The sequence below is a fragment of the Anopheles marshallii genome, chromosome 2, assembly GCF_943734725.1.
Source record: "Anopheles marshallii chromosome 2, idAnoMarsDA_429_01, whole genome shotgun sequence".
NCBI classification, from domain to species: domain Eukaryota; kingdom Metazoa; phylum Arthropoda; class Insecta; order Diptera; family Culicidae; genus Anopheles; species Anopheles marshallii.
In genome coordinates, this window is record NC_071326.1 from 70,744,733 (window position 1) to 70,770,708 (window position 25,976).

Sequence of the window (25,976 nt, forward strand, 5' to 3'; positions counted from 1 at the left end):
ATGAAAAACCTTTACGTGCGTCCATTTTAACGCAAGCACACCGGGACCGCTCATTTGCGAAAGATGTCCAGTGCTGGTACGTCCACACCGCGCAAAGGATTCCACAGATGGACGGTGGACATTTTTGTCCCCGACCTGATGGTTTTTATGACGCTCACTTCGACAGGTCCTTCGAACCCATCTTGTAAGAGGCCATGTAACCTGCGGCCTTTCATCCACCTCCGGGGGAACATCACGTTTGCTAAAAGGTTGCCCAACGAATGACGCACACAACGTCCGTTTAGTTGTGCGTTATGCTGTCAGGGATGGTGACCTCGGGTCTGGTGACCGGTCCCAACGGTGTTCAATTTAACATCGATTTCTCCTACTCCACCCTGGCAGTGCTCGGCCTGGTGCAGGATTACATTTTCTCCGCAGCAGTGCTACTCACCAGCATCTTACTGACCTCAGTTCCTTTGGGGACACCGTGTGCACACTTGACATAAATTAAACCAATGCGCTCACACGTAATAAGGCACCAGTCCTTCACGGTCGCTCCACACACCATTAGGATTGTGAGCGCTGTGTTACCGATTTCTGGAACGAATGTCGTCGGCACTGACGTATCGAAGCCAGGCCAAGGGCACTCTTCGCCCTGGATAGAACACGGAACCGACAGGCTTTGAAGTCCCTCAAGACACTTTGTATGGACTTTTTTTGTGTCATCTACTCTGCTAACTGGTACGAAGCTGGTTAGTGGTAACTGGCAGTCTTGCCTCCAGAGACTTGCCCCATCATCTGCCTAGTCCTGGGCACTATTGCAAATTCTTTAGTTTCTACAAGATTTTTGTCAATACTAGTATTTTTTTTTTGTTCTCACTGATTCGATGGTTCGATGGTTGGGACTTGCATTGAAGCACTGGCCTGTACGAGGTAAATATATCTCCCTGGCATGGCATTCGATGGAGAGCCACTATCGTATCGCCAAAGCCGAACCGAATGGTTGCTCTTTTGCTGGAAATGTCAGATCCTTAAGCGTATCGATGGTGGCCACTCCTACACCACGGCACCAGTTTCCAAGTGCTTCCAAAATACATTATCCTCGGTGCAGAAGACAACAATGTACAAAGCAGCGTCCAGTGCCGGAGTGGGGTGTTCTCATCCTTTTTAGCAAACGATGGTGTCCTTTCTTAGCATGGGGCTGGGGCGACATATTAAGTCAAGTACAAGACAGCAAGCTCCACTGGTTTCACCTCCGAGTCGCTCGACCATATCGAGGACGATATCTTTAAGGCCTCGTTTAAGCACACACACACACACACACACACACACCCATTCACGTCCAAGCACACACAGTGATATCCTTCGATATCAAGGATCGTTTGTTTCGGCAACGACCAGAACATCGGACGAGATTGAGCTGGCGGGATGGGGATGGGCGTGAGAATGAAACGGACAGGCCAACAATGTGGAACAACAGTCCCACGGACAGAAAGTGTGTCTGTGGGGCGAACGGGAACAATGGGAAGGACATCTTAATGCAGCGTACCCACATACACATCCTTCAGGCTCGAAAGAACGACGGTACAAAACACTGTGTCTAGTGTCTTCGTACGACAATGACATTGTCATGTAGTTTCTGACTTTTCTTGCCTCAGTTTTTCATGGCCCGGGCTGAGGTTCATACACCCCGCGAACTCCCGTCCCGTGAATGGTGTTCCTACCAAACCGACCGGTATGACAGCTACATTCCACTTCCGCATGTGCCTAGTGTTTTGTAGCACCGCACGAACCGGTAGATCCTTAAATGTTAAATGTGCTTCTCTGCTGACACTCGGTGGAAACGGTTCTGGGCGAGGCAGTATGCTTCATTCATCCGCCGGTTTGCCAGTTTGACGTGACTCCGAAAATAAAGCAAAACCAACCGGACACGGATAATGAACACGGGGATTAATAGAAAATATCTGTATCTTGTGGGTGGGTACGGTTGGAATGGGGAAAAACAACTGAAAAAACAGCCTTGGGAAGCCTAGTCCAAGGATGAAGCATCAAACATGCGAGTACTTAAGGTTGTGTTGTGTGTATCATAATATTTTTTGGCCATTTATTTTTCGTTTCTTCTGTGAGTAAGAAATCACTTCAAGGGGAAGGTACCTTCTGCCGTCCTGCATGAAACAATGCAATCGCTTCCCTCACGCTTGATGTCTCACACATCAAGGGCAGATGAAGGTGATCTTCAAACATGACAGTTTGAAAGCAAATCACACCGTAATCAGAACAATCGTAACCTGCAAAAAGGACGAACTCCGCTGTCATTTCATCATGATATCCCAGATGATGCCATAAATCGGTCAATCGCCACCCGGGGCACACCAAGAAACCCCGTTTTCTCGCGTTGGAACAGATTTGGTTTCGCGTCATTTACCAGCCAGTCGAGTTTTCCGTTGGCGGTGGGAAGAGTGGATGGTTGCAATTGATCAACCCACGCGCGACATTCCGCGACTCCCAGCAACTTCCGAGCATAACACGGGATGGGAAGCTTCTCGCCATTTAATCGTGCATGAAATGGACACACACACTTCGGTACACTCACTACGCTTCAGCCAACTGACGCTATGGCACCGTAGCGTAATGGCGCAAAGTTGACGGGCGATGGAAATCATCTTTTCAAGGAAAGAGGACACAAAACACGCCACAAAGAGCAGGAATAACGCAAAATGGAAGGAAAAGCATCCACGACAGTGAAATGGATCCACCCGAACGCTCCAAAAGGGTCATCGTCATTTTTTGCCACGGTTGTGGGCGGTGTAGGGTGCAGCCTGGAAAATGGGGTGAAGGACAGTTTTTCCACTTTCTCGCTGCTGCTGCTTCTGCTGGGCGCAATGGTGCGAGACCATGATCGGCGCCAGGGTGATTATATTTGATTTTTGATAATGCTGCCAACTAGCAGGCGCGAGATGGGTCGCGAGCAAAAAGGACGAGAAATGAAGGGTCTGCCATATCCGTTCCGTTGCAGCCAACGGATCGGTTACGCGTGCTTGTTCCGGTATCAGTTTCTCCATCTACGAGATATTTCTTCTGTTTTTTTTTATGCGGATTTGCCTCAAGTTGGCCGGGCACCAACTGGTCTGGCCGCGTAATGACGTGGTTAGCATATTGGAATCAATTCAGCAAATGCCTGCCGTGGGGTAGCGGTAGGCATAATGTTCTCATTTCTTTAAACAAAACGGACCGATCCGGATCAATGAAGTCGCGAGATATCCGCATCTAAGAGAAGGAATAAAGATTTAATCAGTTTGAAGAGAGTTTTGGGCAATAGAATATATTCGGCGTCTTAATTTGTTGTATAAATCTCTCTACAAATCCTAGTACACTACGAACTTCTGATGGATGAAACGACAAAATTTTTCCTTATTTTAACCTAAAAATAAAGCATCTTCTTTCCCATCTTTCCGCATCGGCACACATCGTCTGTCCGGTCATAAAAATCAGCAAGACGAGGTACGGAAAAGATATCTCCACATTGTCTCTTTATCGCGACCCCATAAAATAGGCACCACGTGTGTGTGTGTGTCCGCGTCATTTGGATGAACGACTTACAGCACCGATGGGTTCTATCGTATAAGCTTCTCTAAAAGCTGCCTTAAGTTCTACCGTTCAGCTCGCGCGCGTAAAGGGAAGCGATTTTTATGGCACCGCTTTACTTGTCTGTCTTTTTATTTAGAGCCAAAAAGAGTTCCAGAAATAGGCGGCGCGCGGAACGGATGGATCCCAAACCGTCACCGGCACACTTTCGGAGCTGCTTAAGAAGAGTCACAACCGTACCCGGGGTCGCCACACGTCATAAACGGTTTCTACTTTGAACCTGGTGTGTGTCAAACACTCCGCCACTAGCTAAGGATCTGACGTCTACGTCCGTACAGCTAGGCGCTGCGGAAAACCTGACACTGGACGTTGTCATGTGCTTTTGGGGGCGGTGATGGTGGTGGATGTAAAAAATACGTAAAAAAGGTTAACACAACACCGTGCTAGATCGTTCGTTTCGTTCCAGGGGCCAAAGTGTGTCGTAAAAGAAGAAAAAATAGACAAGGCCTCATATGCCCTCCGTAATTCGAAAGGTGCCTCAAGCACGCCAGCGTCATGCTACCCCGGAGGCACACGGTGTTATTTATGTATTTTTGTTTCCGTCCGTCCTCCACACCGGGTTGAACCTCAGCAAACCCGATGAGGCTAGAAGTGTTCGGTTTTTATACGTTTCCACTAGAACCAGCGACCTCTAGGCGGTTTGGAGTTGGAAAGTTAACTACGTGCAACTGCCATCATCAAAGGACGGAAGGAAGTGCGCTTACCAGCATGGGAGAAAACAGTACACTTCCACCAACCGATTCGATTTCATAACCTGTGCATGGTTTTTGGGGAACCCTTTCGCCGGGACACACATGCCCACGTTCAGGAAGCGCGGCAACGGAAGTCCCATTAACAACATCCGACACGCAACGCCATTGTTGCAGGAGCGCACCGTACTTCTACAGGGCTCCAGCAGTTAGAGCCTTGAGCCTTCTTGCCCACGTGTGTCACGGGCGCTTATTTTGAAGGATCCGTTCAATATGTTCCGGTGGTTAAATTTTACGATTGAAGGATTTAAAATGACCCCCACGGTCTCGGAGCTGTGAAGGTAATGGATGCAGCAACGATTCGTCTAAGCATTTACGTCTTTTGCAATGCAAAGTAAGGGGCGGATTAGGCTGATTGAGTTATTGCCAACGGGGCTTTTATGCATTAATCTCTCCATCCAACGCTGGTAACGGAAGCGGAAACGATTTGTGATTCGATGGCGTTAAAACATTTGATGTGCATTGTGTGTGACTTGATTGCAGGATTTCTGATTCCTATTAGATGTTGTAGATGGGCAAAAAAAAAAACAAAACGATGTAGACGAGCATATGCAGACGGTACGAAGCGTTAATTCAATCATTTATCATTCGTCGTATCACTCGACCTTAACAAATCGCGTAAAATTGAGATGACAATATACATCCATTACGTTTTATCTCCGCGTCTAAACTACCCATCCCAAAGAAACACCCGAAAAAACCTCAGGGAAATCTCAAATTCATCTGAATGTTTTATTGTCGCTCGCTAAATAAACCCATCACAGGTCTGATTCCATCGTGCGAGAATTGAGATCATCTTTCAAAGCTCCGGAAAGCTGCAAAACAACACCCAAGGTTTCTGCAGCAAGATTGAAGCTCTACCAGCCCGGGGGCATCATTTTTGACAAATTTTACCCACGCAACAAAGCAAACTAGAGACCGCATCACACTCACACGCTGGTTGGAGTTCCGTGCTTGGCTAAGTGCTGTTGGGTCATAAAATGGCTTGCTCATAAACGGTGGGGTGAACAAAAAAAAAACCTTCTAGCACTGGGAACTTCTAGGCAAGTTCGAAACGCTAAAACGAAACATTCCGCAGCGTTTGCCAGAGGCGGTATCGGCACGGCTCTCCTTCATGGAGTTCATCGCGTATGGGCTTTTGCCACATTTTATGAGCCCTCTTAGAGGTTTTCGAATGTTATTTCCAAGGCTCGGCGATTAGTCACCCCGAAAGGGACGGGCAGGACATTCTGACAGTGCGAGCACCGAGGAGGAAAAACAAACCCGGTCGCCTCGGTTTGGTCCTAAGCAATCGAAGATAACTCCAAACGCAAACATTGGCTTTCGGTGTGATAAATATTCATAAACACATGCGAAAGCGCTATGCGGTCCTACTACAAAGGATCATACCGTTCGTCAGCACTGAAGACTTCTCCTTCAATGCCATCAGGGTTTTTTTTTTGCTTTATTGCACACTATTAGGGACATCTTGAAGTGGCAGCATGAATAGGTGATCGTTTCCTCTTTCTACCTGAGCTGTTTTATTATGACACTTCACTGCAGCTCGTTACAGGACAGGACGGCAAAAGGACACTGAGTAAAAACAACGGACGAATTTTTCAATTTACCTACACTTTTAAACTAATTTTATGGCCTCACTCATTGTCCGCTCCGTAGCAGATGTGTTGATCGATGCAGGATACCGACGACTTTGCCAGGATGCCAAATGCTTTACGACAAATCTTCCCTCTCGCCATGTCTTCCGAGCTTTCGTCGTCATTTTCCTTTCGGTGTGGTTATCCGGATGGTCCCGGGCCCTTTCTACCATTCTTGTGCGGACATTATCGCCACCTGAGCGGAAGATTTCAACTCCCCCAATCAGCAGCATCACCCGGAAGAAGAGATAAATGGTGGGCCCGGGTTATGTTTTATGGGCGAAAAAAGCTTTTCCCCGTCCCTTCCTCAAAGGGTCCCCATTGCTGGAGTGCTTTCGAAACTTCTAATGGCCACGGAAAGGGAAAAATAAATAAAATTTAAAGAAAATTGCTATTACCTTCCCCTTCTATTATACCTCGTCCGCTCCACACTTCCATGCCGGGGCGCGTCCGTATGTGTTGCTGCGTTAACTGCTATTATTCGTCCGTTTTTGGGGGCCGAGACCACGGACTCTTTTTCGTTTACGACGCATGGTTAATAAAATTCCCTACAAATAATTTAACATAAATTATGCAAATATTTTCTCAACAACCTGCCGGTTCCGTTCTCTCTTTCTAACGTTGGTGGCGATTTTTTCTCGACTCGACCCAGCTTGAGTGTCGAGTTAATTGGAGTAGTTCCTATTTTTTTTTGTTTGGTCTGTGTCCGTTTGTGACTTGTGTCCGTTTGTTTGTCCGGCCGTCTATCCGTCTGTCTGTTTGTGTGTCTTCTGACGTCCTCTTCAAAACCCATCAAAACTTCCCGTGTCAAGCTTTCGCAAAAGCAATTCCCGCTTCGGGATGATGGTACCCCTCCGGTTTTAGGGCGCTTAAGATTTTTCGGCCGAGTCGTAAATCAGAGTAGTTTTAATGGTGGGCAGGCGGAGTGTGTGTTGCTTTTTTCTCTCCCTGGTTCCCGTTTATTTTGGAAGGTCTGGTGCTGGTTACTCCTTAACACCGTACGCCTAATTGACCCCGCACAGATGGCTGGAACGGTGAAGAACGGTTCTGTTTTATAAGCTCTGGATCTCTCGCCGTTGCTTAGGTTGCTTCCAGCTCGGGAGTCATACCATTTCTGGGTTTATTTCTCACTTCCGGATGATGGTTCTGCGTTTTTTTTTTTGAGGAGAATGGTCAAATTATTTGCTTGCGTTACGATCATCATCATTTGAACGAGCGTCAAATTAGGCATCTTCTCCCTTAGCAGGCACAATGACACAGAACATAATTATTTAATTGATGCACTTCAACGTATCTACCTGGAGCAGAAGCGTTTGATGTGTTTTTGAAGCAATGGAGATTGAGAATGAAACAGGGTGGATGCATATAAAACAGGGATGCACTTGAAAGTGTAGCCGTTGTTCGGTGCACCTGACCAGACATAACATACATTTAACAACGTTTCGATTGGAAATTTTTCCAAAATCAAACCCCAGACATACGATGAACGTGTGCCGTGTCGTTCCTTTTAGGTATGAACCACAGATAGGAAGGTACAATTTATTCCTGCTACGCTTCATGGTCTGTACCATTATTTTAAAACGCTTTGATCTTTTCTAGATTCAGTCCAATTTAGCCAAAACTGGGGGAAAAATTGAATACTCTTTCAATACAGAGTCGGCACTCTGACATGATAGGGTCGTCCGGAATATATTCGCAAACGTATTCAGGGTGGTTGCTGTTCAAAAGGGAAAAAAATACTTCCATCTGGACCCAGGACACAAATTACAGTAATCATTTGCATTCACGAGTGCCATTTCTCAACCTCCGGTTACACGAAATCCTGGAATTAGAGCATCTTAACTGCAATGACATAGTCACCGCTGACAATGGTGATAAGACACGGCGTAGGCTTTTGTTTGAACGATAATAACACTGTGGACGGTAAGGAAATTTATGTACACTTACCTGCTTGCACACCAAGACGCTGTTGACCTAAGGATATGACGTGCTCTGGTCACAACCTGTCCACATCCAATTTATCTCTCGTGAAGATGGGTCTCGTAAAGACGAGCCCGAGTAGGAAGATGAGCCAGTTCAACACTTCATAAATCACCTCGCCTTACGCGTGTCTGGCCCTTGCTGGCGCAAAGTTCCAGGGAAAACCTTTCCACCGTCACTGCTCGCAATGTTGCCAGCCTGAATTTGACGATGATGGTAATGATGCCCGGTGCCCTGGTGTTGCTGATGCTCTGGTGGTGGCGATGATGATGCGGATAATAACATAAGTGATAGGCCCGATGCTCATTTCACCTGCGGCGTACAGTTTGTACCAATTATAACCGCAAACCCAGTGCTCCCTGTTGCCGGGAGATGAGGTCCTTCCGTATCCGAGCGGCGATACAATTATGGACGCGCTGTTGTGGACGCGCGTGTACGCATGACGCATCGCTCGAAGGAATATCAAGCGAGCGAGTCAATCGATTCGGTGCGACCTGTTCGATCTTGTGTCTACATCGACGCGTACGCGTACGTCGTTACATTTCGGGTCGAAAAGGTTCTCGCTAATCGAGTCGCCGTTGTCCCAATGTAGGCATCAAATTAATGTCACGCGTATGCCAATTGCCTGCCCGGGCGATTGTTATCCGGTTATCTGCCAGACTCTCTCACTTCACTGCTCATCTGTGCACTACCGATTCGCGTTTGATCAATGTTTGACCTGTCATCATGGCTGGTGACTTCCAGCTGGCGCTTTTCGCGAACCTAATCATACGACACTGTACCGTCATCCTAAAATGGCGCTGATGAGCAGAGCACTCATACTAATCAGACCTACAATTAGTGGTTATGTGGTGAAGAATTGGACAGAAATTAATATCTCCCAACCGTGAACATCAATTTTGACAAACTACAACTTTGGCTGGATTTTGTTTTAGTTTTCCCAGTTTGTGTGTCCTCGTACCATCTGTATTTACCCAAGCTCGTCTAATTCGATGTCTCTGTTGTTTCTGTTCTTTTTTCACCTTCACGATACAGGCTGTCTCCTGGACGGAGTTCCGCCTTCAGCTCCACCGGATGTACCACCGCGCAATCCAACCATGAATCGAATGAATGGACGCGTCACCGGCAATCCTACCGAGCTGGGTGTAGACTTCGAACCATCGTGTCTGGTCCGGACACCGTCCGGCAACGTTTACATTCCGAGCGGAAATCTAGGTAAGTGCAGCAAAGCCGTCGCAGAGAGTTGCGATCAAATTTCAGTTGGCACCAGCCAGACCATAAGCTAAGCCGATCAATCCATCGAAGAAAGGTTAGACGGGCCAGTGCAGGGCGCGCTGATTTGGATACGCAGTGGCGTTGGCGAATCACTCGCTCGCCACAACGAGGCGGAGCACCTCGATCCGTAACCGATGTTTTCCGGTTGATAAATAACTCACCATAAATCAAGGAGATAAACAAACATAAACCTCACACGTCGGAAGGGATTGCCGTACCGGTGCTGCCCGGTGAGTCAATAGAATATAAACTTCATGCACCGTGTGGGTCTGGTCCGACTGAACTGGTTGGGGGAAATTCAACCGTAGCGCAAGGGAGATTGGTAAATAAGATTTTCCACCGAAAAATCCCTTGGTGAATTTTTAAACAGTTTCTCCAATGTTTTTGGGGTCTTCCACTCAGCCCGAAACAGCTCGCAGGTGGTAGAAGTTTCTTGAGTGTCTCGTCCCAAACCATCTTTGGAAGGTGTTAAGGTACGCGCGTATCGGGGTGATACATCGGTTCACCCGGTTGGTGGTTGGTTAGTGAAGGAACTCTGGCTAGAATAATTGAAACGTATCAGTGATTCATACTTGCCACAATTGGATCGAACTGGTGAATTATTGAGTGTAAGGGGTACTTCGGATACGGGGAACCATAAAGTAATTTAGCTGGAAAGGTGCTCTGCACTCGGGATATAGCGAGGTTGGGAATTTACGGCTGTCGTAATTCAGCACAACCCATCAGCTTAATGCAATTGGGGAAGTGATATTGGGATTCGTTAGGTTTTTGCTGCATACATCGCAAGGATTTGCTGTATCAAAGATCTGGATAGGTATTGTTATATTACAAAACCACTTCAAAAAGATATGTTATGTGGTGAAATAAAAGGCAAGATATTTCCCTGTTTTATGTGAGCTCGCTTCTGGCGGGTACCCGTATACCGAAGATACACCGATGAGCATCTTCTCAGTAAACCTGGCAACTCATCCTCACAGTCGGGAAAAACTTGAGAAAGCACTATAAACTATCACACCACCAACAGCACGGTGCATCATAAGGCGGAAAACAAGCTCTCGCCAGTTTGTCAGCACGGGTGCATTATGCAAGCGGATCAGTTGATTCGGCACCCGTACGATCAGCGAAACGCAGATCCCGCACGGGGCGGTGTGTGAAAGAAATCACTCAAAGTACCGTACCAACAAATTGCCATTCTTCAGCCCACTTAAACGTGAAAAGCTTTACTGCCTGTGTAATGCGAACACGAAAGGCAAATGCAGAAGTCGGCAGCAGAAGAAGAAAAAACGATACGCTCGTAAACAAGCCACTTGAAATGGTAGCTGTATTTTCGTCCTCCAAATGGAATATCGTCGGATTTGATTGTCAAGGAAGCGTGTATGTGCCACCGCCGCATGTATCGAGCACAAATATGGGCAGGCACACACACACACACACCAAGAAGACAACGTTCTGTCGGATTTCTTCGCCAAGACTCCCGAAAAGAAGTTGAGAAGCGATTTTGAGCTGTTGTCTGTCGTACAACGGCAACCCAACGGTTGTTACCGGAGCAGGAGCGTTTACATCAAACGATTGGCCACTTGCTGGACTATCATGCTTTATTCTTCAGACGAAAGCACCCGTTTACAGCCAAGGTTGGGAAGAGAGCCATCCGTAAGCACAACATGCACATGCCTTTACCGGGCCATCATCATTATCCCCGGGTACTTTGTTTGCCTTGGAATTGGAACGGGATGGTGGAAGCATCTTAGCCGACACAACCAACTGTCTCACCGCGGGTAAGGAACCGTATGGGTTACCATCCGCCGCCCCTGCACGTTGGAACATGTGGAACGGTTTTGCATATTTTTTTTTTGTTTTCTTCTCCTTCTCCGGTTGAAAGTATCCCAAACATCGGCTCCTGTAATGGGTCGTCAAATGGATCCGGAGACGACTGGAGGGACACTTCTGTGCTGTGTTCGGCCGAAACCCACCCGTTCTCCGTGACATTCCGGTAATTCGGTCGAATAACTATCCCAATATGCAATAAGCAAACGAATGCTTCGGGATGGCTCAATAGTACCACGGGACGCGCACATTGCCATCGTCTTCGTTGTCAACGGTCGTCTACCGGTGCTGGAACAAATCACATGGTGTGTTGCACGTACCGTCACACCGCAACGGATGGTTTTGCTGGGAAAGCGTAGCAGTATTTATGCTCCTGCACCAGACGTCCAAGCCTCGGAGGTGGAAGACGGAAACACGCAAGCAGGGATTTTCGTCGATACGGAGATGCTGCCTGCTGTTGCTTTTCGTGCTCCCGTCACTAGTGCTTCTTTAGATTTCTCGTATGCAGTTGGAGTGCGTTCGTTTGGAAAACTTGTTCCATTGATGCTCGAAAAACCCCCACCGGACGACGGCTACCAGGGAACGTAGACTTTGACGGCAAACTTTGCCAGTCTTCGGCTGTCTGATGCCGGTAGTTAAGGTGGTCCAGAGATCAGTCCAGAGAACGTCCGAGAGTTCGGTGCGTGTGCCGGTGCCTCTTCTGCTCACACATAATCCACCACAAGACGGGTAGTTCCTCGTGGGAAACGAAGTAAGTCTCGTTGACGTGTTGAGGATTTTGCAGGCGTTGTAACAATTCCCGACCCTACCCGAGGGGGCGGGGGGTGGAATACCATCCCGGGGTGCGATTTTGCATGTATCTCAGATGTGTGACACGATGTGCATAAATTTTATCGGTAAATCCGTACGAGGCAGAACCCTCATTCTTCGCTCCGTTCTCCAGTAATGGTTGATCATTTGATTTCCCTCAACCGTTCACAGAACATCCTTGTTAGTCCGATAGGATGCATTCCACCTCCGTAAGAGGTGGAGGATTTGTGCGTTCGGGTTTGGGGTCCCATGGTCCGGAGCCCTAGAAAGATAAAGATCATTCATTAATGCAATTAGATATATTTTATGTAAAACAGACACCTTCAGGAATTGGAATAGGGATGGTCGGGATGAGACCATGGAAGCAGTTCAGGCTGTCTTCGAACCCAATCGATTCGTTTACCCACCGTCTCTGCTGCTGCCAAGCCTTACAATCTGATGCAATACGCGCAGCGTTGGTGTTTTGTATCGATGTGTCCAAGAATTGCAATTCAATGTGATAACATGGATTGGAGCGTGCACAGACCGTCGGTCTTGGGAATCTGGACCGACTGGGCAGTACCGAACCGAAGCCTATGTTTATGCAAAACATAATCCGCAAACTCCATTCAGCAGAACACGACCATTTACAGTTTGCTGCATCTTCCATACCTTCGGAACGCATCCTGGCTGTGTGTCGAACATGGTGAAGCGAAGCGCCGGGGAGTGTACAGGGCAAAGTAAGTTGATGTTTATCTCGTCTATTGATTAAATAATTGTAAATTTTGTGGCTTCGGGCAGTACGTGCCAAGTGGCGCTTTCGATTGCTACCCGCACGCCCATGCTTCTCCCACGCGACCAACGCCAGGGTGCATCATCAAGACGTTCCTGATGGTGCAGTTAGCCAGAACTTTGCTGTTAATTCTCATGGGTCTCCCACCGAACGGCATACAAACCGCAGCAAAACAGCAGCGCATTGCCCGTGACAGTTACATGAGCATATATATGTAAATTTCCGCCCCAACGTACGCCATACGCTTTCCGCGCCACGATACAACGAGATAAGGATATGCTTGTGACCAAAAACACATCCACATCGCTTTTTTTCTACATTAACGGGTAAACACACTGCACGATTATTTGTTTATTTACCATTCTACCTCCCAAGAATGGAGGTCCCTCTCCGTGTCCCGCATCAACGTGACGGTCATCTCTTTACTTAACGGAAAGACGAAAAAAAGACAACCCCTGCCGAATGGAAAAATTAAACAAACCAACAAAGTCTCGGCAACGACAAGTGGGAGTTTGCTGCTGCTGTGCGGTTTGGAACGAGGAACATTGGAAGCGCACATGCACATGCACACCGGGCATGTCGTATGCGCGTATGTGGCCACACGAAACGTCCCGGTTACCCAAAATAACCAAAACATAAATTTCCGACACTCCACTTTACATGGTACATCTGTCCTAAAACTCGTTGTTTTAAATTGAGAAAATATGTGCAGATCACTTGCAGCAGCCATATGCAGCAGTTTTCGTGTGTGTATATTGTTGAATGTCGGAAGGCTTTTGGTCGCTTTTTTCATGTGTGCGGTGTTCTGAAAATTGAGACGGGAAAACTGGTGAACGAACAAGGAGGATAGACACACAAGTGTTTTAAAGTTTGCATTTGCCAGCCAAACTACTTTATACAAGCTGCCGGGAACCCCGGGTGTCCTTACTGTCGACACAGAGATCTGACGCTGGTTCGTTAGTATGTGCACTCGTGGGGAAAAACAAATTGCCTCCATGAATTGGGACGGTTGTTTCAAGAAGATGTGTGTGTATGTGTTCTCCCTACCCTACTTCCATTCCGAGCTGTATAGGTCATCACCAGCATCCACGGCATCGGAGCGATATGGTACGGCTTTTACTCCTGAGTGTACGGGGTACGCACGGCACTGTATACATCATACCTTCACGTCAGCAGTCAAAAGTGGTGTTTGTGTAAAGATTGCTTCGCTTCCGGTGTACTGGCATGCGTTAGACCGGTCCGATGCAACGATTGATTCGTGCTTGTTAACAAGCAGGCAACTTCACTCACAATTCATATGGCCACCAGTTATATCTGTTCTGCTGACAACGAGGTGCTCAGGGAGTGTTTTTTTTTACTCCAACTGCCTACATCGATTCGCTACTCAATCGGTTAAGTAAACACTAATTGATAAATGGATCCGTGCGCGGTATGATTCAGACCTAGGGTACATTTCGAAACGAACGGCTCCCATGTTAAAACAGCTGAATAGCACATTTTATTTTCACAAACAAACAAAAAAGCTGCAGTTAAACTCATCATTTACTTCGATGTAGTTTTAACGAGAAAACAGTGTGAATATCTGGTGCACAGGCCGGTACAAGTGTTTCGTGTGACGTACATCAGACCACTAACTACCGTAAAGTACTGCTCCAGCTGCTTGTTTCTCGTTCGTGCTTCAACTACCGGCCAGTATCGGTCAAGCCAGCCACGCTGAAACTTAGTTGATTTCATTGCCATTCTAGCGCACGATTGAGCGGTACGGAAAATTTCCAGTTTGAAAAATCCCCATCTCACTACGGGCATTGGTGAGATTTTTCCACCTCGACAACTTCTGACGAAACGTGCTCACGGTGCACGATGCCTGGCTTCTCGAAAACTAGCCTTAATTATGGACGAGCTGCTTCGAAAAGCTTCTCCACACTCAAATTCTTTCCTCCCGGGGGTGACGTGATGGAAAGCGTCCAATCGTCTGATGCTTGGATCGATACCATTATCCGGCTATCGGCTTCCAGCCTTGAGGCATCCCTGGGATCTACCGTGTGCAAATATTGACCGAGAGCACCGAATTCTGGTGCACCAGTTCGGAGCGCTGCTGATTGGGTGGTTGGCTTTACAGAACATCGAGCTTTGCCTAGCGATAGCATAGAGCTGCATACGTGTGCTCTTTCGCCTGTACGCACTAGATGAATTTAGGCAGGGCCTTTTTGTGTTTTCCACCATTTAGTTAGTTAGTCCATCATAGGAATCCTGCTAACAGTGGAGCATATTCTAGGAGCATCTCTTTTAAATCTTTTTTTCATCATTGATCAGAGTATAAAATACTACATCGTTCGAGTCCAACTCACCCTACTGTGCTGGCAAGGTTATAATTTATGTAGGCATATTCGTAGTTTGCCACTGAAGGGATGATAGATACATTATTAATTCTATCTAAACTAAACGCTCCTCCCAAGCAATTGCCTATTTTTCCCTTCGAAAGGATAGAGCAATAGAAGTGGAAGAGTTACCCTTAAATCGATCAGGATTGTGATGGGTTACCTATCCGCTTCCGGGCTTCTGATGCCTGAGCGAGGGTTCGATACTTTTATAGCAGGCAAGTGGGACTGCAGTCTCTGAAAAGCTATCAGCTGGGAGAGGAATTATTGTGTCTTATCCTCGGATTTATTGTAAGGATTTAGGCCACAGGAGAAGACCACACGATAATCGGATCCTACGGAGGCATTGCGGTACCCACTTGTCCGGAACAACAGCCAGCAGGGATGCTGCTACGTGTTGCCAAACTGGTATAATGACTAAAACAACAACCCGGAACGATGTGCAGTGCTGTTTCGGGTTGATGCGGATGATGATGCCCATCAGCAAGACTCATCTGGACTTTTATCTGGTCAGTGTCCAGACGTGATGGTTTGCTGGGTTGCTGTAAAGCGAAGAGTCGTTTAATTTACTCCTATAATTGCTCGTTGGTTTTTCGTTGTGACTATCTATTTTTGATGTCACCCCAGCTGAGCTGTTCCATGTACTCCCTGCGGGATTGGCAACCATCGACAACTCGTAATCGACCAAGAGATTTCAGAGTTCCAAGCTCTACCAAAGGAGCACATCCCACGTAACCGATGTGCCCGTGAGATCCAAGTGCTCACACCCCCATCGAAACTGGCTAATGGGATGTTTGCGGTCTCTGGCGGGGTTGAGTGTACAAGGCTGAAAGGCAAAAAAGAAGCACGAAAGTAGTATTGTGAACAAACAATAAAAAAAAAATGGCTACACGTAAACCTCAAAACCCTTAAATCCCCTCCATTTGACAGACGAATCCTGACCGTGCGGACAGATCCGTCAACCCCGATACCATCCAAGTGGTATCCAACCCTCGGCGAAGCCTTTCCTTTGGCCCATTCCCCAACGGGCTACAGCATTCGGTCAACCGCAGAATGTAAATTAACGATATTGCATTCACATGTCCATCAAATTATCGGAACAATTACCGTCACTCGAAGCCCTTCCGATCAGGCCGGCTTAGCACTGTCCGCACTACACCACCGCGATGCGTACGTACACGTGTCGTGTTGTGTATGTGTGTGTGTGTGCGCACGCACACACTTGGAGTGCGTGCGTGCATACTATCAATTAGATTAAATTAAATTAAAGACTTCAAGTGGCGCTCGACCAGAACTTTGCAAAGTCCGTCGGATGGATTTTCGTCCAATAAGCGCGATTTCGGGTTCCGCGGGCAGAGCACTCCCGGCCAGTGAAACACACATCCAACGGCACTTTGCACATCGCACAGCCGTTCACAGGCGCGCAATAGTACGAGCCGGCTGGATGGGGTTGAAAAGCAATTTGCGTTAATTTATAGTCCCTGACAGCATGCAAAAGAGCGCACGGGAGGTTCTTGCCGACTGCAGCTACCGCGGATGGATGGGTTTTACGAACAGCCGAAAGCTCCCGACGAAGCTCGGCAGCTCGACATACCGTTTTTGCACTGTGCTGCAGTGGTGGTAGGAAAACCCCGATTGACGGTCAATGGCAAATGGTGGGCGACGACGCAAGGTCCTTCCTTGACCTCCGGTGACTTTTGCGGTGATGACCGCTGCCGGTACCAAAAGGCGAACGGTGCCTTTACCTACTCGCTCGACAGTTGTTGAACTGCTACGGTACTTTTCACTATGCGGAGCAATTTTCCGAATGCTGCATCTTCCCAGCTGCAACCAGAAGAGCTCGTTGGGGAAAACCTCGCTTACCCTCCCGCTAACTTTCCGCACCAGGGGACGAGTGTGTTTGCATACCGCTTTTTTCACATCACTTCTCACACATACAGCAGTGCAATTAGATGATTACTGGTCGAAGCTTGTTGCATGATTAAAGCAGTACTCAGCAATTCTATGAACACCGGAGCCAGTGTTAATATGGGGAAGATGCCGTTAAATGCGCTTCAACAGTTGTGACCTTACGGAAGATGGCTGAGCGACTATTCCCTGTGGTCTAATTTTGTCCCCAAGATTAGTGAACCTATCCTCTATTAGTTATGGAGCTATGAGAAAATGTCCTATGATGATGCAGAAGCAATTTGCCACCGGTACTCAGAGAATGGAACAGTGTTTCGCCAATTATTGAACGAGATTAGATTTAACACAGCATTTAAAGACAGCCCGTTCTGGTGAAGGATATTTGAGTGGTTGACGTTCTACAATTACTACCCTACCTTCCGATGTGAAAAAGATTTTGGGGACAAAAACCAAGAGTAGTTCTAAACCATCGCTTCGCTCCAGTGGATTCAAAATCTGAATCGTCTCTTTGATGTCTCACTACACGCAGCACCCAGCACCAAGGTGCGCCCCGGAACCTACACATCCGTCCATCAGTTTTTAAGGATCGGCTTTTAATGAACACCTCAACATGTGATGCGTGCCTCCCCGTGTTTGAAAGTGACCCATCGAGTACATTAACAAATGGTCGCAATAGCCAAAGTGGGCAGTCGGTTTTGATCTTCGAATTGCATGAACGAGGTGTGTCTGGGTGGAGAAGATGCTTTCATGTGGTTTGATGCACTCACCGTTTTTTCTTTTTTGTGCACTTCCTTGTCGGAAGGGACCAAAAGAGATCTCTACAGTGTCGCGTTGCGGAAAGGATCACACGCACGCATGTATGATGCACTTTGATCAAGAAGCCTAACCTGCCTTATCCTTCCTCAACAAAGATCTAACGCGGTCGCTGTAGCTGTGCGTCAGTTTATCCAACGCATCAAATTCGATTATTTGAAACTTCGCCGAAGGGAGCGTAAGCGCTCGGTTTCGTCCGGGCTAACGACGACACATCAGCACCGTAACGAAGGAGGGGTTCTGTGATGATGCAACCGTGTTCCCGGTTTCGCTCCGGTTGAGCTGAACCAGGTGTGAAAGGTGAAACATGAAACCACCCAGAGCGCTGGAATTGGCCACCAACCCCAATGGACGGTAGATCTCGTGCTCCATAGTCGAACCGTCGCATCTAGCGCTGTACAGCTGCAACGCGGTTGCAAGCAGCCACGTCCGGAGTCAACCTCAGCCGAGAAGGCAGTCAGTCAGTCAGTCAGTCACTCAGTTAGGCAGGCAGGCAGTCAGTCGTATGCATGGAAGTATTTTTACAGTACAGCACCTTATGTGCTCTGGTATGTGCGACTGCATAGCGTGTGTGTCATTAATGGCGTTTGTAGCCTTAGAAGCGTATCCTTCCGCTTCTTACTACGGGTACATACAGCTCGTTACTTTAGGTTTTGAAGCACATCAAGAGTTTCCGTAACCAGGACAAGGTTTAAGGTATGACTTTATTTCTTTTGCATTTTTTCCCCACTGTCTGTCCTATCTTCCAACTGTACCAACACTCACGCTTGTACCTAGAAGCGACAGACCTTTGGCTGTACCTTTTTTTTTGTTGCAAAACAAAAATCCCTTTCTACGAACGTTGGGCTGTTTTCCACGAAACAGGATCTGACGGAAGGGTTCCCAATAGCACGGATCACCCGCCAACACACGTTGGCGCGTTTTCACACACGCGATACGGCGTGGGTGACTGGCAACCAAACATATCTAGCGTTGAAGCGGGCACACGCGAAAAAAAAACAACCGAAAACAAACGTCAGGCTGGGCTACAGTTACCGCTCGGCACGGGAAAATGGATCGTTGTAACTTGATTCACCTGGGTAACCGTATCCTGCGTCATTCGCGGCCCAGTTGTTCGCATTGCTGGCTTCGCACGCCCCCCCAGTACACGCCTCGGATGCTATACTGCAGAAGCATAGGAGAAGGCACGCACTCGTGAGGCAACTCCCGCAGTGAAGGTACGGAACAACATCGCAACCGCCGGTAAACGCGACACACGGTCGGTTCGCACACGGCACTGAACACAACTGTGTCAATCATTCGAGGTGGACGAGAGGTGTTCGTACCGTACTCGCACGGGTCGGAAGATTTTCCGAGCTCTTTGATCTAGTGACACGCGGTTCGGGCGAAACGCGCCAGAAGCGGGGTGTGATTCACGCCATCCATATACGCCTGCCACAAATCCAACGTTCCACCGCCAGCTGTACGTTTCGGATAATCGCGCTTAAAGCGCGCGAGGACATTTGCATCCTTCGTACATTTTGCACAGTTCAAGCACCGGAAACACGTGAGCCCGTTGGTTTCCGTGGGAGGTTTTTTGTATCCTCTCCAGGGAAACGTGCCGCTTCAGGACACGTTGGCGTACGGGTAGGCACCGATAGGTGTACCATCACCATCGGGAATAAAAATAATTGCTATTATCTTCACATTGGAGACCACGGTTCGATAGAAACGATAACGTCATTTGAGGCGATCAGGTTATTGCAGATCTTCTGGAAGTTTCTTTCTTCTTAGTACCGAACGTCTTCCGGTAGGTGAAGGTTGGTTTGGGAATTGGTTTTTGGTATTGGAAAAAAAATAAATTATGCAACTCGCTTGAATGAAAGAAGTGGAAAATTAATTCATTTTCTTTCTCAGCTAAAGTTATCGATGCACGGTATGTTCCTCCACTGCGGAACTGAAGGAAACCATTAATTTCATTAAATTTTTGAAGTGAACTCCACCACCCCGTTCACAATATATAGCGCACTTTGCTGACCGGTATGCAATGTTTATCTTCCATTAGAAACATGAAAGTCTTTGAACGGCGCTCGTCAGCAAAACCAAACCATCTCTGGACTCCGTAGATACGGAGGGAATGGTTGGTACGAGTCTTCCTCATGTGTTGGACGCTAAGCAAACATTCACCAATTCGATTCAGTAGTAAGGGTAGCGTTAGTGTATGGGAGTCGTTTTTGATTCTTCACAATTTCTCGCAGCATTTCATCGTAAACTGCATCATCGTTCCGAGTACGGTGTTTGGATTTGAGTTGCATACGCTTTGCATCAGCACGAGCTGAGATTTGTGTATTATACCATCCAAATTTATTCATTCATTCATTAGGCAGCAAATTTTCCATCATCTCGTCTGAAGTGCTTACGGAATCGTTTTCAAGTACAGAGGAAAATTTTGATCTTTCCAGTACAACCTCTTTTTTGCAATCAATAATTTTTGGTGAAACTTTTGAAATATTTTGCTGCATGTGCAGAAAACAATTTTATGCTAGAGCTGCGTCATATGAATGTCTACACTTTTAGACACTGACGACATCCCGCTCATGTTTGGGCACCACAAAAGCACTAAAATAATTTACCAATGTGCAATGGTGTGTAACGGTCCCATGAAAAAACTCTGCCCACAATTTGCATATTTTTTTTCCATGGTTAAGCTTACTTCAATCACATGCTGCTGGTGGGCGATTCATATTTGAAACGCCCAATTTTGATGCTCCAAAACAAACAGAATCGATACAGCGCTGCTATCAGCGGGCTTAGCACGAATGCCGCTGCAAATACAATTACAGGCTAATTATTTGGACCCATTTATGCGTTCAGTGCGCTTGGTACGCAAGGATATTTTATGAGTGCGTTTGTTTTTTTCCTTCGTCCCCTCCCTCGCAATTCCAATTCAAACGCTTTTTTGGTTTGCCTTTTTTTCACACGCTCTCGGGAAGTACCAAGGGTACTGGACCACAAATCTAGCCCGCACTTGTGCGCTCACGTTCTCGGCGTTCGTCATGCGCGAGGTCAGATCAATTTAGCGTTTTGCGGAGAATGAAAGAAGGAAGGAAAAAAACTGCTTAGTTGAGACGCACGCAGTTGCAGCATCGGGACAACGGGTTTGCCGGGAGTTTCCTTCCCAAAACCCGCACCACATAAACGGTCAAGCTGCTGGGCCACGTAAATAGCGCGGTGTCATTGGTGTGATTTGAAGTTTGCAGTGGCTCACCCTGACCACGGCCGACCAACGCGCAAGTGATGCAGGAAAATGTAGATAATTGGGCCAAGCGTGTCCAAAGCGCAAAACGAAGAACCAAACAAGACAAAAAAGCGAGCTTACAGAACCAAACGATCCTCATGGCTGTACGCGACGAGTATACCAAGGAGCCCGAAATTTATGCCACTCACGTCATCGACAGCTTCCTTTCTTTTTCATTTTTTTTTTGTTGACCGGGGCTTTTGGAACCATTTTTCCTCGCTTTGCCAGCGCGCTGATGAAGTTGATGATTTTCCTTCGGTTTTCTCCTCACATACGCTGTGGGAAGAATATTATCAGCTCGGCTCGTCTTAAGGCCAGCTGCGGTCTTGCGTGTTGGGCGCTGGTGGGGCATACCGAACAGCGCACACCCACGGTGGTCGGGTTCATTTTCCCACTTGAATGTGTTTTTATGCTGATGTGCTCTAAAGCGAACCAGCCGGTGCCTTACCGAGATTTATGTGATGAGAAAGTAACGAACGGACACCGTGAGGATAGCCAGTGGAACCCAGGAAGATGAAAAAAGCAAACGGCTAAGAGAACGAAAAATGTTGATACACACCTCTAACGATGCAGCGACGCTGTCTTCATTAATTAAACCATTCTCTGGTCTGCTGTACTGCTGTTTCGTTCCCTCTTCGCCTCTTTTTTGTCCACAGCACATACACACGCGGCAGGGTTTTGATGTCACCTTATTCCCCTGTCACCATCAAACAAGCCCATTTGATGGACATCACCCATGCTCGATGCAAAACGGTTGGGTATACGACGTGGTAACACCTCTAACGAACCCCATGAAACACTTTGCATTTTAATAGAGCCTCGGTCTGTGGCGTTTAATTTTTATGTGGAAACAGTCACAGGTTGATGTTTTCTTCGTTTCCGTCTAATTCTCGCGTTTCTTGCGTTCACACTTTGAGTTTCGTTGATGGTAAGGGGATAGTAGAAAAAAACACCATGTACAGACCTGAGCCACGTTCCAGAGATGCCCAAAGATTAAGCACTAAACAACGGTAGACACTTTGTTTGCTGCGGGTTTTTTTTTGTTTCAAATAACTCCAAAACAGGAAGTTTTTAAGTTCGCCGATATTCGTATCGCAAGAGCACGATCAAGTGATATTAATATTAACGTATAGGCCGCCAAGTTCAGCGACAAAATGTGGAGCAAACCAGCGAAACCAAAAAGTGTCATTAATTAGAAATTAAGCTTTAGCCTCATCAGAAACCCAAAAAAATAACACGAAAGATCGAAAGGATACGTAAGCTGAGATTCGCTAATGTCTTGCAAAAGTGGGTTCACTACCAAAGAGTAAGTTTGTAAGCAGCAGGAAGCTGAAGATGAAGAACTTTATATTTTATTCTCTCGGTGTTCTCACCATTCGCGCTCTGTTGTGACAGTTTTATGGATGTCTGACTCGTTTGTCAAGCGGGACTTGTGCAGGCTTTGACATTTTGCGGTAAGCGCCAAATTGCTATTGCAAAGCGAAGGAGGATAAGACTTTTTGTTATTCCGTTTCATCATCCACCAACGGCCAATGAACTAAATCAGGTGGAATTCGAAAATCTTGAGCAAAAATTGGGCAAATTTGGTGTGACTGCTTCGTTGCAGGGCTATAACAAAAAAAAACCTCACTAAGACAAACGACATTCCGCGCTAACGGATAAAACCATAAAAGTTGAAAAACTAACCAAAAAAAGATGCCACTCACGATGCACCTTCCATTTGCACATCCCACATTGCCTCCCTGCGGCATCCCGGCAATAAACAAGAAGATAGGCAATTAAACGACCATTTGTTTATGACTTTGACCCCATCCAGCTGGGATGCCGGGCCCGGTGAGGCCGGTGTGAGATTTGAAGCACACACATCCCACAGTGCATGCGAGACATATTTCACACCAGCAAAAGGGTCCACCACCACTATCCATCGGTTTTGAAACCACAGCGGATGCCAACCACAACCGGCGCGAGTTTTCAGGGGTACGGACAACGGTCAGAAGGCGGGCAGTTGATTAATGAGGTTATGTTTGCTCGCTAAGAGACCTTTGTGCTGCATGCTGTTGGGTGGTGGTATCATGTGGAAGGTTGGCGTTCTTCGTTTTGCGCAAAATCATTCAATCGTGGTCCATGAGTTATGCTGGGAGGTCATTGTAGAAAGCGCCATGTTGTATCACTTATCAACTTGAGATTAAATTTTACTTGATGTATTTTTATCTCAAGAAAAATAGTTCGTGAGTTGTTGCAGCGAATGGTGTGTCTGAAACCGTTTACTCGGAAAAATATTAATCAGTGGAGTATGACATCGTTTACACACTAGAGACGAAAACTAAATCGACATCAAAGCAAATGAACTCGAAGGAACACGTGTTCATTAATCCAAATGTCACGTATTTCCGCGGTTCGGTCCTAGTTTTTGTGAAGTTCATCCAGTTGTTCTCCTTTCTCTTCGTTCGCTTCATCCACCAGCCATTCTTTCTGTTTGTTAGCTTCAACTAACAGCAATTAAGATTGCAGATTAATTTTAAGCGTTTTTCTAAGAATTCCTTCACCCTAACCATTCACGGGGACGGGTCGTTGTCGGCTTTGGTCACGTGGGCTTTGGAGGACCCGAGCGAAACTGATCCCCCGCCCATGCTCGTTCGCGTCCATTGTGGCACAAAGCAAATAAAACCTTCCAAACAGTCAAGTGCTCTCTGCGTCTCGAACAGTTTGGAGTTCGCACTGGAAGGTGATACCGGTGGCTATCGAGGGCAGCGCAAAGGGTCCGACGCCCGTGTGGCGTTGAACGTTGAGTGGTGGTCGCGAACATTTGATATATGATGGTTGTTTGGTTGGCCGCCACCATCGTGCACTCCGTCGCCCAATCGGTATGCGTGCTCTTGTTTTGACGTTGATGGTAGTAACGCTTTTAAAGGTTATGTAACGATTTGGAGCACCGAGCAGTTCGCGTACACCCGTCACGTCTCCGGTTTGTACTTTTCGCTGGGTTTTTCGGTGCGCGGTGCGTTTCTCAAGCAGTCGCGCGAGCACACTCTCCAAACCATCCGTCTTCCGTTTGTGCGTTTGAATAACAAAGTGAGATTTTTACGAGATTTTCAACCGATGCTCCACACCACTCAAGCATTCAGCACTTGAGAGTGTCGGGTTTTGCTCCAGTTGGTGCCGAGCGGTGGATATTTTCCGTCCGTACGAGAACAACTTTCCACCGAAACGAACACATGACAGATTGCCTTCCGTGCCGTGGAGAAATGGTGCGATTTTTCCGCTGTCCTATCTTGCCCTTGTACGATAAGAGGTCGGCTGGCAGACGACAAGAAGGATGGATCAAGATGCGAAGTTGGCGACGGTACGCCGTGGGAGTTACTGCCCCGTTAATGGATTTCAATCTTTTCAGTTTTCGTCCGGAAAGTCATTAGCGTTCTAATGTTATTACCTCCGTGCCCGGGGCGAGATTATCTTTGAAGCGATCGATGATACGCCGTTTAGGAGGTGATAGTTGTTTGGAACAGCTTAATTAGACATTAGTGTCTCCCGTTCGCTAGACAAACCGAGCGTTAGCTTTTGAGGGACATAAAAACATGACAAGTTCTTCGTTTCGAGAGTTGAAAAACGTTGTAAACTATCATTTGGGGTGTTACTTACGGTCTTTTCATATCTTGATTGTGTTCCTGAGCTAGCTAACTAAGACATCATTCGTTTTTTTTTCTCTCTTCACAGGTAAGCACCATTAGGTTGTAATTCTACTGGACTTTATCGTGAAACTGGAAACATATAGCACCGGAGCTATCCATTAGTAGGAAGGCATTACCAAGGTACTCTGGATTTATACGATGGTAAAAACAAAACTATCTAAATGCAACTTCATAGAACCCTCCTTAAAACTACCCCGCGAGCTGCTCGCCAAAAACCCATCCGTCAAACATTTTTGATTGCATCTGTCAACCGACAAACCCGGCATGGGTTCGTCTCAACCAAAATCAAAGCACACTTGCTACAGGCGGGCGGCCATTAGTGTTTTACGGGTTTGACGGTTAGAAAGTCGGTCGTTGTCACCGGCTGGCGGCCACAGTTGATTCAATAAAGCCCCATTTCGGTCAGTGCGCGGCTCGGGTCATGCTACTCAACTGCTCTCCCAGATTTTGCCTGTGTGCGCTGGAATGCTTCCACGTAACGGGTATGTCTGTTGGGTTGCCGGGGAGACCCGGCGCTCGCTTACGGTGTGCGGAATTTAGCAGCGTCACTCGCTTCACCGGGACATGATTCGATAATGTGGTACAAATTCGATTACGTTTGTGTATTTGCGCCCCAGTGCCGGTAACCTCCACTTCCCCAATCGAACCAACCCAGAGGAATTGGACATGCTTCATGGCCGGCATGTGAGTTGTTTCATTTAAGCCGCCATTGTTGGACAATTTGTGTGCTGGAACTCTGGGCTGTTCGGTTACAGCATGCCGACGTGTGAGAGGAACTTAAAGTTGAACTTGATTTTTACAACGTTTGCTATGATGTGGAGTTGAGCTTGCTTTAAATTGTTGTATTTACTAAGTTCCTGAATGAATCCTCGCAAAGCACACACTACTAGGGTTTCGCAAACCAAGGTTCTGTTGCATAACAGAACGCATGTCAAAGGGTTGCGCCTGCAGCGGAAAGGTTCAACCAACTTTCCCGTATACGTCCGATATAGACAGATTCCCTTAGAACGGTATCGATTGACTGAAACGTAACGCAACCTCATGCTTTCAACAGACAAGCCCAATCCGTTCGGTCACCGTGGTAGGTCTTTTTGTTGTGGTTTTACCACTTTTAGCAACTCCCACAGACTTCACTGATTGCACCACCACTGGAACACTCACTCAAACGCTACTAAAGTATTTCGCACTTTAATGCCACCGCCTGGGCGCTGCGGAAGGTGTAAATTATTCGCACGTTCGCATG

The 25,976-nt window shown here is 47.1% G+C and overlaps 1 protein-coding gene across 1 annotated transcript in view; it reads left to right on the top strand.

Moving 5' to 3' along the window:
- The window catches only part of LOC128718506 (teneurin-m), a 509,672-nt gene that overhangs the window by 395,043 nt on the left and 88,653 nt on the right, over positions 1-25,976 (top strand). The window contains exon 3 of the mRNA XM_053812128.1: positions 9,023-9,202. Coding sequence (XP_053668103.1) covers positions 9,023-9,202 — 180 coding nt within the window. The remainder of the gene's footprint in view (positions 1-9,022; positions 9,203-25,976) is intronic.